Genomic DNA, 16,959 nt, shown 5'->3' with positions numbered 1-16,959 from the left:
TCAAAAAAATTGACAAAGATAAGGTATTAAGTATTGACGTTAATACTCCACCTGAAAGTAAAAACCATGGAACCTATCTATAGGTTAAAACAGCATACTGATAAAAAACACATATACTTTGATGCAGAGATGTACGATAATCATGAATTAGAATTAGCATCCTGATTTAGTGTTCTACCAAAAACCCTAAGCGAACACAGAATCTATTTAAAACCAAAGAAAACAAAAAAAAAATCTTGTGTTTACTTAATAGTCATTGAAAAGAATTACTACAAATTTCTAGAATTTAAAAAGGTTAAAAATTTTAAAGTGTTGCCTAACTATACTCAGCATACAATAGTTTACCAAAATATCCATGCATTTGCAGCAATTGAAAAAAATTTTAGAACATAAGCAAGTATTAGTATACATATGAAACTAATCCAAAGCCAACTGTGATTAGTTCCTGTAAGGAAAGTTAACAATTGCCAAGAATGGAGGGTGACTAGAGTTGCATCTAGTTTGCCTGTGTTCAAGCATGATACTAGATAAAATTAAATAAAAACTGTTACTCTATGGGTAGCTAACACTATAAAATCTAAGACCATTCATATGGCTGAAAACAACCCATCCCCAGCCACCATCAATGCAAAGGGCAAAAAATTAGAAAGAGAAAAAACTTCTACATGCAACCTGTTCTGATCTATTAATGTAAAGAAGAACTTCTGGCTAAAGGAGTTTAATAAAGTAAGCCAGTCATGAAGCATGCCATGTATACCAACTGGTGACAGGGAAACATTCTGAGAGCTATGGTGTCCAATATGGTAGCCTAGCCACATTCTATTAAAACCTCACAAGGTGGCTAGTCCAAATCAAGACATGCTAACAGTAAGTGTAAACACACACACTGGATTTTGAAGACTTGGTGAAAAACAATAATGTAAAATATCATTAATTTTTATATTAATTAGAAGTTAAAATGATATTTTGGACACAACGAGTTAAATCAAATCTATCAATAAAGTTACTTTCATCTGTTTCCATTTTTAACTGTTTCTTTTTATTCTTTTTAATATGGCTACTAGAAAATTTATTTATTTATTTATTTATTTATTTATTTATTTATTTATTTATTTATTTGAGATGCGGTCTTGCTTTGTCACCCAGAGCTGGAGTGCAGTGATGTGATCATAGTTCACTGAAGCCTGGAACTTGTGGGCTCAAGTGATCCCTCTGCCTCAGCCTCCCAAGTAACTGGGATTATAGGCACAAGCCATTGCACCAAATGACAATTTGAAATTACATACACAGGTTATATTTTATTTCTATTGGATGACACTGCTCTGCAGAACCAGTGCCCTTCCTTTTACAATGTTAAATTTGTCCCTCTCCTTCGTTATAAACAAAAACTTAGTATCATTTTCTAGCTAGGAGAAATAACAGTACACCATAAGATACAGATTCTTGTTCCACTTCTGCTATTACTCAGTAAAGACACCTTGGGTAAATCAGATAGCCTCTCTTGGCCTCAGTTTACTCATGTCTAAAGTCTTCATTTCTAAGGTCCCTTGGGACAATGACATTATCAGATTCAAAACAGAATAAGGCTCTATGTTCTACAGTAGTGTATAGGCACATTCGTTCTTAGGTCAGGGATTCCTAACCTAGAGCTCATAGAAACTGTATGCAAGTATACATCCACTTTTAAGTTAGCACTTTTCACATTTCTCAAAGACCATATCTTTAAAATAAAAGATTAAGAGCTACCTTAGCTAGTAATAAAACTGGTATACTTAAAAAAAAATCAGAGATTGTTACTTTATCATTGTACTTGTTTGGCATGGCTAAGATGTGTTACTGGTCACTAAGGGTGAGATTTCACTTCCCTAACCTGTTCTTGAAGGCCTTCAACAGATCCCACTTCTTGTTCCACTCTAGTAGCCACACTTCTAAAAATGATCTGTGCAACATATATAATATGCAAGCGGTAGAATGCTGGCTATTAAAAATGGGGTCCATTTTCAAATACAACATTTTTCTAAACCATGCACAAAAGAACAGCCCTACAGGGACACTCTTCCATATTGTATACATGCCGTTGCCACTACATGTGAATACTGGCAGACGTTAGTGGCTAAACATAAACATTAGATAAAACATAGGTCTTCATTGAGCAGATCTGAAATAGCAGAGCAATGAAGTACATTACAAATCAGCATCCCAGTACATTTTAAAAAGCAAACCAACAAGGGTGTCATGCCACCAGTCAAAAGGTACTTTGCTTAAACTGGCATTCTTTAACATGCATGTTGTAGTGGTAAGTACTTAATTTCATACAGCCACAGTTATTAATACTTTGCTAAGGGCTACCAGCTGCTAAAAACTGCTGTTATCTCATACTGAGAATGCTAGTTCTATACCTTTGCTCTCAGGCTGTGAGGAAGGGATGCTAGTCCAAAAGGCCATGGGATTAGATTTAAAAAGGCTAAAATTAAATCCTAGAAAATAAAGAATATTTCATTTTTTAACATTTTAGGAAACAAAATGAATATGCTTTTAAAACATAAAAAGCCAGAATCCCTCAATTTATACCACCAATCTGACTGTCTTACATATTCATTTATCCCTGTAGTTTCATTCTTTGCTCATTTAATACATGAGCAAGACTGACATATAACATATAAAATGAGAACATCTCAGTACCATGTTTGTTTGTTTTTTTTTTTTGTTTTGGAGACAAAGTCTCACGCAGTCACTCAGTCAGGCTGGAGTGCAGTGGCATGATTTCAGCTCACTGCTACCTCCATCTCCTGTGCTCAAGTGATCCTCCTGCCTCAACCTCCTGAGTAGCTGCTAATTATACGCACGCACCACCACGCCCGGCTCATTTTTGTATTTTCAGTAGAAACAGCGTTTCACCATGTTGACCAGGCTGGTCTCGAACTCCTGAGCTCAAGTGATCTGCCCACCTCAACCTCCCAAAGTGCTGGCATTCTAGGAGTGAGCCACCGTGCCCAGCCTCAATATCATGTTTTCTGAGTGACAAAAGAAACTGAACAAATGAAAATGAACACTTTAAAAAAAGACTCACGTTAATGCGCATGATTCAAGCATGAGTCCGTATACTGTACCGAGTTCTTTTGCTCTGCCCTAGCATGATAGAAGTATCTTCCAGTTACTGAAATGTCTTTAACTAAGTTCTCTTGCTCTTTGAAACCTCACCGTGAACTTATTAAGGGAGAAAAAAAATTGCTCAAACATTTTGGGGGTGTTCACAAAGCATCGTTTATATCCCAACATTAGTATCCCACAAAGAGTCTGCATCAAGCTAAACATTAAAAGAAAGAAAAATTGTGCTTAACTTTAACAACAAAGTACTTACCCTTTTCTGGTGTTTTAAATGTGTAGTTGATTGAAGATTCTTCCGTTGGAAAGGAAGCAAAGAGATTTTTGACTTTGCGCTCTGAAGACTGTTCGATATCAGAGTTCTTTGACAGTTCACATTTGTCAGGTTCCACTGTGCTTTCAGATCCACTCTGGGCTACTGAACTAGTTTCACTATTGTTAGTTTTCAAAGGTGCATTAAAACTAAATCCAAACAAAGACCCAGTGGCAGAACTGTTGCCAAATGCAAATGGTTTTGATTTTTCACTACTAAAAATGCTTTTAACAGACTCTGAACCAAATACAAACTTTGGAGGAGAAACCACTGCTTTTGTTGTTGTTTCAGATGTGCTAGACACTTCAACTTCTGAAGTTGCATCTGCTACATCATCACCCTGAGTAACATCTGTCCTCTCTCTTGTGGTTTCTTCTAATACAGCTACAGCAATTTTGCCACATGGTGACTCTCTGGGAGTGCTTGACTGAGAAACATGAGGTGTTATCAAAGAATCTTTTTCCTGGGCTGTTTTTGCTTCATCAAAAATTTTCTTAAACGTGTCTGCAACATCCTGTAGTTTAAAACGAACAGCTAAATGCTCTACTTTTCTTTCTCCATCTGCAAAATCACATGCAGTCCACATCCATACTCTTTCTGTCCCTTTCATATTTTGCAAAGTCATGTCTGGAGTTATTCTGTGATTGGCACAAAGTTTTAATACTTGGTCCCTTCTCATCACTATATGAACTTGCTTATTATCATAATTCTGTAAAATCTTTATATCACCAATGCCCCTTTCTTTCCATTGACCAACATCTTTATCGTATCTGTAAAGTTCTGCCCTGTGACTAAAAACAACTTGTTCATTTTCCTCACCACTGGATATCTCAACTAGATCAGGTAAACGAACAACAGGTTCAAAGTACTGTCCATCTCTCTCTTCTTCTTGAGTAACATCAGATTCTTCATCAGTGCCAAATGAAGTCCCACTCTGATTCAACTTGGCAGGAGACTTAGATAGACTCAAAGCAGATTTAAAACTGGAGTTAAATCCTGTTGTTGACTCACCAAAGCGGAAAATATTTTTTCTCACAGGGCTACTTGCCAATGGAGAATCATGTACTGAGCCACTTCTAACACTATCATCCAAAGCATCTTTCCTTAAATCATAGTTATCCCATTCTAATGTGGGCCCAGTGTTTTCAGGATTGGGTTTTATTGTTGTGTCTGAGGCACCAGCTGCACCTGTACCTGAACCCTTATTTTCTTCCTCAGTGACTTTTGTTTGATCATTTGTCAAAAATGTTTTGAAATCTTTCAGTCCACTCTTCATTTCTTCAGCTCTCTGTATTAACTTGGCAGCTCTGCCAGTATCTACAAGTTTATGGGGAGTTTGAAGTGGTATGTCTAACAGAAGCCGCTGGCATTCCTCAAATTTCTGCTTGAATTCTTCAGCCAGCTCTGGGGTTTTAAATTTTGCTGCCAAGTGCTCTAGTTTGGCATCACCATCAGAGAAATCACTGGCTGACCATATCCACGCTCTATCTGATCCAGAGAGAGGCTTCAGGTTCATTGTAGTCGTTATCCAATGATTAGCACACACTTTTAGTACTTGGTCTCTTCGCATCAGCATTCTTGGTTTGCCATTGACCTCATTTTTGAGAATTTTTAAGTTCCCCAAGCCCCTTTCTTTCCACTGACTTATCTCAGCATCAAATCTAAATAGTTTTACCCCCTGTGAATACAGAACTTTTCCATCTTCTTCTCCTGTTACAAGTTCTACTTTTTCAGGCATTTGAACTACTGGTTCAAAATGGATGTCATCGCTGTCCTCAGTCTTATAGGCATCATCATCTTTCTCAAAGTCACCAGAAGTGTTTGCTTTATTGGCCATTTTACCGTATTGTGATGAGACTAATTTTTCTCCAGCACCTGAAAATCCCTTGAAATTGGGGTCTTTTTTGCCAAACTGAAATCCTTCTCCTGAAGTTGATTTTGCAAGATCTGCAAATGTAAAAGTGCTACTTGTTTGGCCAAAAATCACACCACGGCCATTCTTCTGGCCACCAATATCCTGAGCCTGGAAGCCAGTATCATTTTCAAGAGGCTTTTCACTTTTCTTTTCTTGATTTCCTGGTTCCGAAATGCCAAATTTAAATCCATCAGCAGACACAGGGATGGAAAATCCTTCTTTGGTTGACTTAAATTCTGTATTAGGAGAACCCTGAAATGTAAATGAAGGTGAATTTTCTTGATCCACATGCCCAAAATAGTCATAAAATAAATACCTTCTTCATTCCTAAACAATTTATCAAATGATGTTAACAATAATGATGATGATGATGATGATAACATTTATTGAGCATTTATTAATGTGCCAGCTGGGCACTGTTCTAAGCACTTTACATTATTATCTCATTTTAATATCCTCAAAAACCCTATGAATTAAGGTATTATTATTATCCTCATTTTACATATGAGGCAACTGATGCATTGAGAGGTTAAGAAACTTGCCTGTGGTCAAAATAAGCAGAAGAACAAGGGTCTAAATGCACCCCAACACTCTGTCCTCAAAGCTGTCACATTCAACTACCACTGTAATATTGAGTCTTCAATCAATTGTTATATATACAGCTGTATCAGGCCTGAAAGTACTTACCACATAGTGGGTCAGCAAGGGCATTACAGTTCTATTTCTGTTAAAACAGAATGATGAAGGATCCACCACCACCATTCCCATTTTTAAAATATTCTAAATAGTCACACTTATTAACACAAAAATAAGGTGACTAAGAAGGATAATTTCTGTATTTGGAGATAAATTTAAAATATCTACATTTTAAGGGACATAAAAGTTTTAATAGTGAACTGCTCTCTTGAATTTATTTGAAGGAACCCTAAACAATTTAAAAAGAAAATAATTATAAATGTATAAATTATTCCTTTGTTACCTTTGTGGGAGTAACATTAGCTGCTGGTCTGAGAAGATACTGGGAATTATATGCTGGTGACTGACTATAATATACTGAAGGGCCAGTAGCTGCAACTAAAAAAAAAAAAGAAAAGAAAGAAAACACTGTTAAAGTCTATACTACAGTTAAGACTATCTAGGCAAGAGCTATAAATACAAAACCAATAGAAATTAAAGAAAGATTTAACTACATAATTTTTAAATTTCTGTACATCAAAATACACCAATCAAGATTATCAAATGACAAACTAGAAAAAAACTGCTAAATATGACATGAAGAATAAGAGAATAGCATCGCTGTGATCAACAAGAACTACCTCACAAGCATTTAAAAAGGAATAAAGAAGAAAGTAACTGTTGCCTTTTCTAAGAAAGATCAGTATGATGTGGAATTATGGACATTCAGTCACAGAAAGGACGTAAGGAACCAAGATGCCATCTGATGGTCAATGCATTTGAAGTGGGCCTAGAAAATCTGCAGAAAGACTAGGTTGTATTTTGTAAACTAAAGCTATTACTGAGAATGTTCAGCTCAAAAATCACCTGACAAATTCATGGAAAGGATGTCATAAATAACATAAAATGTTTTCCCTGGCTTAAAATAAAAAGCACATCAACACTCATGCAGATGTACAAACTGTCTGCTCCCTCTGTTTGGTGTGTTTTACCAGGAAACAAAACGACTAGAAGGCACCCATGTTAATGACAAAACTACCAATAGTCATTTGCTTGAACTGTTTTATGATAGTTTTACCAGAAAACAACCAAAAGACCTTTTATGCCTGTACATGGAAGAAGAAACAGAAACTGTGCCAAGAGGTTCCAAACAATTGCCTCTGGAAAGCACTGAAAAATCAAGACCTAGAAAAGGCTAGCCAGAAGCCCAAGTTTGATTTTGGAAACCTTACAGAGGTGAGGATAGCTATTTTGAAATTACTATGGGGGGGAAGCAGGCACAGAACACAGAACAACCTGACAGAAATGGCCCAAGAATCTTAAAGTCTTGCAAGATGTCTGTCTGCATGAAAGCAAAAAGAAAAAATAAAATATTAAATAAAAAAAAATCTTAGTCTGAAGTTTAAGTAGGGACTTTAATTGACTACTGACTCTAAACTGTGCGGCTCTAATAAATCTACTAAAAGTAATCTAATTTTTTAAAGCACCGTATGAATAGACAATTTAGGAAAGAAATATAATAGGCCTCAAGGAACATGTTTTTGAAGTGAGCCGTGAAAATCCACAAAATGACGAGGTTGCATTTTGCAAATTGAAGCTATTATGAGAATGTTCAGGTCAAAAAAATTACCGGACAAATTCATGCACAGGATCTCACAAGGAACACAAATGTGTTCGTTGGCTTTAAAAAAATCACATTAACATAACATTCATGTTGATATACAAAAACTCTTCTCCATCTGTTTTGTGTGAGTTTTACCAAGAAACCAAACAACTGGAAGGTACCCACGCTGAAGATGGCAAAACTACCAACTGCCATTTGCATGAATTGTTGAGCATGACTAGTATTAAAAAAACTTAAAAATTGATATCACTTTTGTTCCTACAAATTGGCAAAGGATTTTATAAACTAGTAAGTCAGCATTAGCAAAAGTGCAAAAATGGCACTATCAGATACTAGTGGTAAGAGCATAAACTGAATATTTTGAATACCCTACAAAACTAGGACAGTGTCCAAGAATTTGTAATGGCATAAACCAGAAACAACATAAATAAAGTGACAGAATTTACAGTACTTCCATGTGATGGGATACCATGAACTCATTAATATTCAAAAAACATTTAAGTTTAAAAATGCTCAGAACTAAAGTAACATTTAAAAAACAGGCTAGCTCATCTACACACAACATAGTAACATGGTAACAATCTCATAAAAAATACTATATGTACAAAGAAAGAACCAGAAGGAAATGCTCTCAAATATAAGAAATGTTAATAAGGTGGTTAGTTTTTAGTTTTCTTCACCCTGTTCAGTACTTCTGAGTATCTCCTATGAGCTCATTAATCTTTAATTTTAATCATCTTATTTTAAAAAAACAAGGACCATCTTGATATATGTTTACTTTCATTAAGGAAAAAGAATCTATGAACACAGGAACAGAAATCAGGAGATCTTGGCTCTCGCCCTTTCAGTGCCACAAAGCTGTTTTGTGAACCTGTAAATAATCCATTTGGAGTCTCCATGTTTCTCAATTGTAAAATGAGGATGTGCTGCTTCTACACATTTCACAGGGTCATTGCAAGAATAAAATGAGACAATGAGAATGTTGGATTTACGTGCTTGTATAAAAGAACAGAAGACCTTTTATGCCTGTACACAGAAGAAATGGAAATCATGACCCACAAGGCACCAAATAACTGACTGCACACGTCACTAAAAAAGCCCCAGGAAAGGCTAGCCGGTTTGTTTATCCTCTTACAAGGACCTATATGATGTGTAAGGTTTTAGGAAAACAAGGTTTGAATGTTAGACATTTCATATACTTATCTATGACTTACGACATTTAATAAGCTTGACTTCACAAAGATTTTCTGTTATTTTGCTTGTGTTGAGAAGATACTATCACAAAAGGCTAGTGGAGTTGCCTTAACTATATGAACCATCACACAAATGTGCTCATCTAAACTAGATTTTATTCTAAATCTTTCCTGGGCTAAAAAGAGAAAAAAAAAAAAAGGGCACTACTACTACCATTTCAGAAGTCTGTCGTACATAAAAGGAACAATTTTGTTATTTCTGGCTGCCTGGGAGCAATGTATTATACTGGCAAGTGCTTTGGAGTTACACCACTGGAGTGTGAATCTCGGCTCTATCAATAACTAGCTGTATAATAATGAGTAAGTTACCTAACCTTTCTTTATCCATTTCCTTATTTATAAAAAAGGGATTAATAATGGTACCGGCCATTCTAAGTTACTGTAATTAAATAAAATTACATTCACAAAGCACTTTTGCACATAGCCAACCCACAGTAAACACTATTAGTAACCTTAGTTCATTAACTGTTTACTGTATACTCTAATAAATGTCTGATACACACCCACGCCCACCTGCACATACACAAATGCTCATAGTAATTATGTAAGGCAAGTATTATCTCCACATTTCAGACAGGTTAACTTACACAGCTATTATAGTAAGTGATAGAGCAGAACTTAAAAACCCAGTATGATTCAGGTCCAAACTCCTTTTCTTTCTTTATATAACCATAATATTTCAAATTAAGTAAGATTTCCTATATAACGTCCTGCCTCTCATCATTATCATCAAAATAATTCCCCAGAGGTGTAGGTTCTTAATTAAGCATTTCTTAGTGCATAACTCTATTCAATAACATTTTTCAATTTAAGGAATAATCTCATCTCAGCTCATCTGAGGTGTGGATTAAGTGTTCTTTAAGCCTTTATATACACGTGATCACATACGGCTCGTTTTTTCTGCTTGGGATTATAAAAATCTCCGTAACACCAAATACAGCTTTTGAAGTCACATATAAACAGACGTTGACATGTATATTAACAAACATATATAAACAACGTGATTTCACACGTTATCTACTTAAAAGAGGGAAGTAAAGTAGTTTTACTAAAATATGCGATTATCCACTTGCCAGCTCACCTGTTAGTGGAGCCCCATGAAATGTCTGTGACCCCTGATATCCATCAGGCACAGAGTCTGGTCCATAATTCTCTGTGGGCCAACGATGACGGGATGCTGACTTACTGCTATTTAGTTTCAACTCCTGCATTTCTTTCTATTGGAAGAAAAAAAATCAAATAATTTTAAACATTTAATTATATCATGCCAGAAACAGTGCTGGGGAAACTTACTCTTTTAAATTTAAATAACTGATTTTTTCTTTTTTTCTTTTTTGAGATGGTGTCTCGATCTGTCATCCAGGCTGGAGTGCAATAGAACAATCTTGGCTCACTGCAACCTCCACCTTCTGGGCTCAAGCAATTCTCCCACCTCAGCCTCCCAAGTAGCTAGGATTACAGGCGTCAGCCAGCACGCCCGGCTAATTTTTTGTATAATAGTAGAGATGGGGTTTCACCATGTTTGCCAGGCTAGTCTTGAACTCCTGACCTCAAGTGATCCACCACCTCAGCCTCCCAAAGTGCTGGGATTATAGGTGTGACCCACCACGCCCGGACCTGATTATCTCTTTTGAAAGTTTCTATTTGCCAATGAGTTCTAGGTACCTGGTGCTGATTTTAAAATATGATTCTTAAATTGTTGAAAATTTATCTGCTCCCATTTTCATTCGTTAATACAAAACCTAATTCATTAACTCTCTCACCGAAACAAATAACCTCCTACATGATCACACCTTCATTTCCATTCTACACTTGCCTACATTAACCTTTCTGACATTCACCTCCAGCCAAGACAATTCCCTGCTCAAAAAAACAAGTACCTACAAACTAAACTTCTTTCCCCAACTTTCACAGTCCTCTAACATTACACTGACCATCCTTTCAGTGTGTTCTTTCTACACTGCAATCTGGACTACCTGACATGCCAAATCACCTCCCCAAATTAGCTTTTCACTTAACCCCATGCTGAAACAAAATACAACTAATTCTCCAGGTGATGTTCAAATGCTCCACCAGGAAAGGGAAAAAAGCAGTAGCTGCAGATAATTTATTATGTATATAATAATACGTCCAATGCACTTAAACTCTTAATTTTTATACTATCTACACTGTTAGGTAAACAATATTAGCTCCTATCTTAAAATGAGAGAAAGGGATGCAGGGAATAACAGCTGGAATTTGAACCACATCTGACTCCAAAAATGTTTTCTTAACACAACTCTGCTGCCTTGACAAGATGGCAGATAGATACAATGCCGTCTAGTGTAGTTATGTGGCTACCTGATCTCTGCTGAAAAAAACTAAATGACAGCACCATACCCAACCCTAGAACCTACAAAATGTCCCCTTACAAAACAGACACTTAACAGGAAATTCTTTTTCCAAAGAAATTGTAGTGGTATTAGAAAACAGGTAAATTGTGAAAAGTTTCAAACTTCTCTGTATCAGCCCAGGAATCCGACCAGTTCTAACAAGTGAGGTCAGGGACAGATCTAGCATGTCTGCTTTCTTTTTCTACAAGTGTTTCAAATAAAAATTTCCCAGAAAGACCTAACCATGAGGTCCAAAACTATCTCAACTTTCAAGCTAAATAAAATTTCCCCCACTCATCCATCTACAGTGCCTAGTCCAGATGCTACACATACACATCCAAGAAATAAGAAACTAGTGGAATCACCTAGAAAACTTTATGGTCACTGTTGGTATCTGCACCAGAGCTTTGAATTTGCAATCACTGCTATAACTGTAATTTTTAACATTCAGTGTGATGAGAACTGGCTTCAATAATTCTCTCATTTTAAAGATAAGAAGCCAAACAGTCACAAAGGAAGTGACTGGCCCAAGATCATTAATTAATGGCAGAGTCAGTACTAGTACCAAGCTTTTCAAGCTCATGGACTAGTGCTCCACTATGCTTCCACAGAATACAATGTTGGGAGCCTGAAACCTGTATGTTAAGTCAAAATTGTATGTAATTGTCATAGGCCATGACTACACAGAATTAACATTCAAGATTTTTGTGCAAATTCAAAAATGTCTTCCCCACCAAATAGTATTCTCTTAATTTGCAAATACCGCTGATCACACTGTAATAATCGCCACACATCAGCATATCCTTGATGTAACTTTAGCAGTATAATTTAGTTCTTGCCTGATAAACATGGAAGAACCTACTTTTATTTCCAATTCCAAAAAAGGCAAGCTCCTTTGAACCCTATTGTTAAAATAAGATATATATACATAACTATTTCCTTACATAATGAAGTCAAATTCATATGGAAGTATTAAAATATAGTAAGACTTTTTGAAGCTCAGACCACTTTTCAATTCCTAGCTATACATTTGAAACACATGTAATCCACAGCTAATCTGAGAATGAACTCAAAGACCAGAGTATGATTAGTACATTATAGCAGTTCAATCACTCGGGAAACTTCTCTGTGTCAAGAACTCTTATATTTTAAATAAAACAGTTTCTACCTTTGAAGGTCTCAAATTTTGTGGAAGATGAGGAGAGAGACATATAAAGTACTTTCAAAAATATAGTAAAGGGCTGGGTGCGGTGGTTTACACCTGTAATCCCAGCACTTTGGGAGGCCAAGGCGGGCAGATCACCTGAGGTCAGAAGTTCAAAACCAGCCTGGCCAACATGGTGAAACTCTGTGTCTACTAAAAATACAAAAATTAGCTGGGCCTGGTGGCGGGTGCCTGTAATCCCAGCTACTCGGGAGGCTGAGGCAGGAGAGTCGCTTGAACCTGGGAGGTGGAGGTTGCAGTGAGCCAAGATCGCACCATTGCACTCCAGACTGGGCAACAGAGTGAGACTCCATCTCAAAACAAAACAAAACAAAATATGGCAAAGGGTCAAGACCAAGGTATGTAGGCTGGGCACAGTGGCTCACACCTGCAATCCCAGCATTTTGGGAGGCTGAAGCAGGAGGATTGTTTGAGCCAGGAGTTCAAGGCCACCCTGGGCAACATGGCAAAATCCCATCTCTACAAAAAATACAACAATTAGCTGGGCCCGGTGGCGTGTGACTGTCTGTAGTCCTGGCTTCGTGGCAGGCTAAGCCAAGAGGCTCTCTTGAGCTAGGAGGTCGAAGCCGCAGTAAGCTGTGATCATACCACTGTACTCCAGCCTGCACAACAAGACCCTGCCTTAAAAAAAAAAAAAAAGACCAAAACGTCCCCTTGCCATACTATTTGGATGGCAAGGGGACATTTTGACCAGCTTCAGAAAAAAGTGAGAGAGTGGCCAGGGAAGGAATCTTGGAATAAAAAGTACAGCTAGAGAAATTAAGTGACTTACCGTAATGGCCTTTACTTCTTGGCAAATCATTTTCATTAAAGAATTCTGATCTTCTGCCCATTGAGGTGGTGTTTTGGGAGAATACTAAAAAAAAAATAAAAATAACAAAACAGCATTTAAAACACTTAGAAACAATTTCACAATGAAATGATTCCATTCTTTCCTGTTTACCTTGTAACTTTTACTTGGTGATAGTGAATATTTGGTAGGAGATGGTGTAGAATGTTTTATTTCTGAATCTGCATTTCGCAAAGAACCATTTTTATAGAGAGGACCTCCTTCACTATAGGCTTCGAGTTCCTCCATGACTGACTTAAGCATCTCTTTTACAGACTCCAGGGGCACAGGCAACTAAAAATAAAAGACATTAATTAAGGGCTTTCATTTGCAAAAAATTCCAAAAGTAAAAACTCTAAAATGATATATTTTATCTTATTTACATTTTTGTCACTTTAATAAGCACTTTACACTTTAAATAATAATACACGTGAAAGTGTTTTTTAATTATCTTTTTTCTTTTTTTTGTTGTTTTGTATTATTATTTTTATTTTTTTGTTTTTATTCTATTTTTTCTTCATGAACACAGAAAAGTGTTGTACAATCTAACATCTTCTGATTCTAAAGTCCATGCTCTTTCTATTACTTCTGTTAACCATGATAATTGTAGAGGAATGTTAACTTGGAAAGCTTTTCCAAGTGAACAAAATAAGTTACTGATGTTTTCTAACTGATTTTCAATGGTGACAGAAATACAGATGCTACAATACCCCAGACAACATAAATCCTAATAAAAGAGTAGTAACACAAATTAATCAACAAAACACTCAGAAGACTGAACATAATTTAACATCATCATGACAATCTCAAACAGCTGACAGCAAGCAAACAAGGGCGTTCATAATGGCTGATGACGATGAGAAGAAATGCTCCTAAGTTGTCAGCAACAACTTTCAATTTCAGCAAAGTTCATTAAGAATTAGTCCTGAGGTTATAATATTTGTTTTGATTACACTGCTAAGAGAACAAAATCAATGTCTTATCTTAGAAATCTTTTCTAATTCCCCAAGAAGTACTTTTTAAGAGCATATACCTAGATTCCCAAGTTTAAAAAGACACACCAAACCTAAGACAAAGCAAATATAAGCATTTAGACACACACATCCCTTCTGTGCATTAATAACAACATATTACTGAGTATTTTTGAAATTACCAAAATATAACACCAACGCAAAAACACTGACCAGTGGGTTATCAGTAAGAACATACATACAACAACCTGATACTTACTTTCTTGACCACTGAAAGATTTGAATCACTGTCATCTAAAATCTTTATTAGGTAGCCCCTGGTCTTTCTCAGATAATTTCTGCATTCTTCTTGTTCTTCAGGAGAAAGGGCATCATTTGCAATGTCTTCTGCCTTCCTGTGAAAAATCTATACAAATAGTGCTTTTATGAAATCATTAGCCTTTTAAAACAAAAAACTTTCAGCTTGGCCACGCATGGTGGCTCATGCCTGTAATCCCAGCAACTCGGGAGCTGAGGCACAAGAATCGCTTGAGCCTGGGAAGCAGAGGTTGCAGTGAGCCAAGATTGTGCCACTGCACTCTAGCCTGGCCAACAGAGAAACCCCGTCTTTTAAAAAAAATAATAAATAAATAAATAAAACTTTTAGCTCAAGTACTGCATCTACTTACCAGTGCAAGATTCCAGTAAGAAACAACACTTTTTATAGATTCAAAAGCAGTCATAGCATCTTCTATATTTCCATTTACTGCATCCAATATAGCAAAAGTTATGTGTGCGTCTTCTTCATATTCAACAATTTCTGATGCCTAAACACACAGAATAGTTTTTAGTCAAATTGTTTATACTCAGAATATAAAACCCAAATGATTTTCCAAAGATTTTCTATGATCTTAAGAGACAAACATCTCATTATTCTTCTCTGTCACATCTTATCTGTGAGAGCTAGTGAATTTAGAAAACAAGATTACCGTTAAATAACAAGGCAATTAATTTAAGCAGTTTATAGCTCCACGTCTTTGTTTATAAACTGGAAATTCCCATCTCCAATAAATTCATAAAGGAACTCTGTTACCTGAATGTCTACACTATGAAAATGTTTAAACAGAGGATCAATAGGTTCAGGAATATTGTTCTTCTTTATTATCTTCAACAATGGCAAAACTTTCTTCCAATAATGAACACTTCTCCCTATGTATTCTTGTTGATCATAAAAAGAATTAAGACCGCTGCCCTAAAAAAGAAAGTTAAAAGCACACAACTTTAAGGATCATGCATGATTAGATCTAAAGTTCATTTGCAAGTTGTAAGGACTGGCTAAAATTTCAAGTCAAAACCAAATGGTACCTCAATAGTCATTTGTTCAACTTCCAAATACTGTAATAACTAAACCACCTTAATACCAGTGAACTCACTGCAACCTCTGCCGTGCAGGTTCAAGCAATTCTCCTGCCTCAGCTTCCCAAGTAGCTGGGATTACAGGCACCTGCCACCATGTCTGGCTAATTTTGTAGTTTTACTGGAGTTTTTTTTGTATTTTTAGTAGAGACGGGGTTTCACCGTGTTAGCCAGGAATGATCTCGATCTCCTGACCTTGTGATCTGCCCACCTTGGCCTCCTAACGTGCTGGGATTACAGGTGTGAGCCACCGCACCCGGCCTCTACACTCAACTTTTAAACGCTTCTAATGATACCACCCTAACGTAGCAATCCCAACTACTTTTTAACAGTTGCCATTTTTAGATAGCTGAAACCTGCCTCTTCTGTAGTGTCAGTTTGTTCAAAAGGCTGACCATCTACACCTAATGGTGACACAAAACACACCTTAAATATTTAGAAAGATCTATAATGGTCTTACCTACAAAGCCTTGTGCTAATTTTTTTTTTAATTTTCAGGCTGAATAATTATCAGAACTTAATTATTAAGGAATAACAGTAACAGCTCAGCTAATATGTAACATTCACTGTGTGCCAGGCATTGCTCCTCTAAGTGCTTATATTTAACTACATTAACTATTCTGCAGCAATAAAAAACACATCTGTCATAATATGACCAAGCTGCTGTTTTCAGAACAAAAAAACTTTCAATAAAAAGTTCATGATTTTAAAAAATTAAGGTAATGTTCTTTAAAAATGCTTATACTTTAAAACTCACCATTTTCTGAAGGCATTTTGCCCAATGTACAAGCAGAGCAGGTTGAAGGCCATGTTTTTCCTGGGCTCTTAGAGTGTTTATTTCATGCTGAACTAGAAGTCTCAATTTTGCTGAGTTTCCAGGTCTAAAAAATAGTTCAATTTACTAAAATTGCTTTCTAAATACACACTTCAGCGCTTACATACATATATGTTAATGGGTCACATGACAAATTAAATCTTCATATGAGGATTAAATCCCTGGTAAAACCTACGCACTAAGTGAAAGCAATATTTTTGTTTCACTACTTACACTGCTTTTCTGTGAATCAGAGTACAAACCGCATCCCACCAAGATTTTTGTCTTTCTGTACAAAGCTGTTTACATACAGGAAGGGGCAGGCATAACGGCTGATAGGAGCTGTGGTGAGAATTACATTTCTCCTTTAATTGTAAGTGGCTGGTATATACTACTCCAAGGAGAAATACCTGTTTTATTTAAGGAAAAGTTAAGTTAGAAAAAAAAATTGAACAAAATTCAGAATAT

General features: G+C 36.3%; 1 protein-coding gene across 3 annotated transcripts in view; it reads right to left on the bottom strand.

Annotated features, from left to right (window-relative positions):
* The window catches only part of LOC129531666 (ranBP2-like and GRIP domain-containing protein 4), a 68,809-nt gene that overhangs the window by 16,328 nt on the left and 35,522 nt on the right, over positions 1-16,959 (bottom strand). For all 3 annotated transcript variants that reach the window (XM_055378237.2, XM_063695716.1, XM_063695717.1), the window contains exons 11-20: positions 16,726-16,901; positions 16,435-16,558; positions 15,355-15,513; positions 14,951-15,088; positions 14,542-14,688; positions 13,426-13,605; positions 13,255-13,338; positions 9,967-10,102; positions 6,313-6,407; positions 3,362-5,585 (exon numbers count right to left, since the gene is read on the bottom strand). In XM_055378237.2, coding sequence (XP_055234212.2) covers positions 3,362-5,585; positions 6,313-6,407; positions 9,967-10,102; positions 13,255-13,338; positions 13,426-13,605; positions 14,542-14,688; positions 14,951-15,088; positions 15,355-15,513; positions 16,435-16,558; positions 16,726-16,901 — 3,463 coding nt within the window. The remainder of the gene's footprint in view (positions 1-3,361; positions 5,586-6,312; positions 6,408-9,966; positions 10,103-13,254; positions 13,339-13,425; positions 13,606-14,541; positions 14,689-14,950; positions 15,089-15,354; positions 15,514-16,434; positions 16,559-16,725; positions 16,902-16,959) is intronic.

This window comes from Gorilla gorilla, chromosome 12 (assembly GCF_029281585.2).
Source record: "Gorilla gorilla gorilla isolate KB3781 chromosome 12, NHGRI_mGorGor1-v2.1_pri, whole genome shotgun sequence".
In the NCBI taxonomy this organism is placed as follows: Eukaryota; Metazoa; Chordata; class Mammalia; order Primates; family Hominidae; genus Gorilla; species Gorilla gorilla.
The sequence above is the reverse complement of the archived record's forward strand: the minus strand, read 5'-3'. Positions and strand labels throughout refer to the sequence as shown.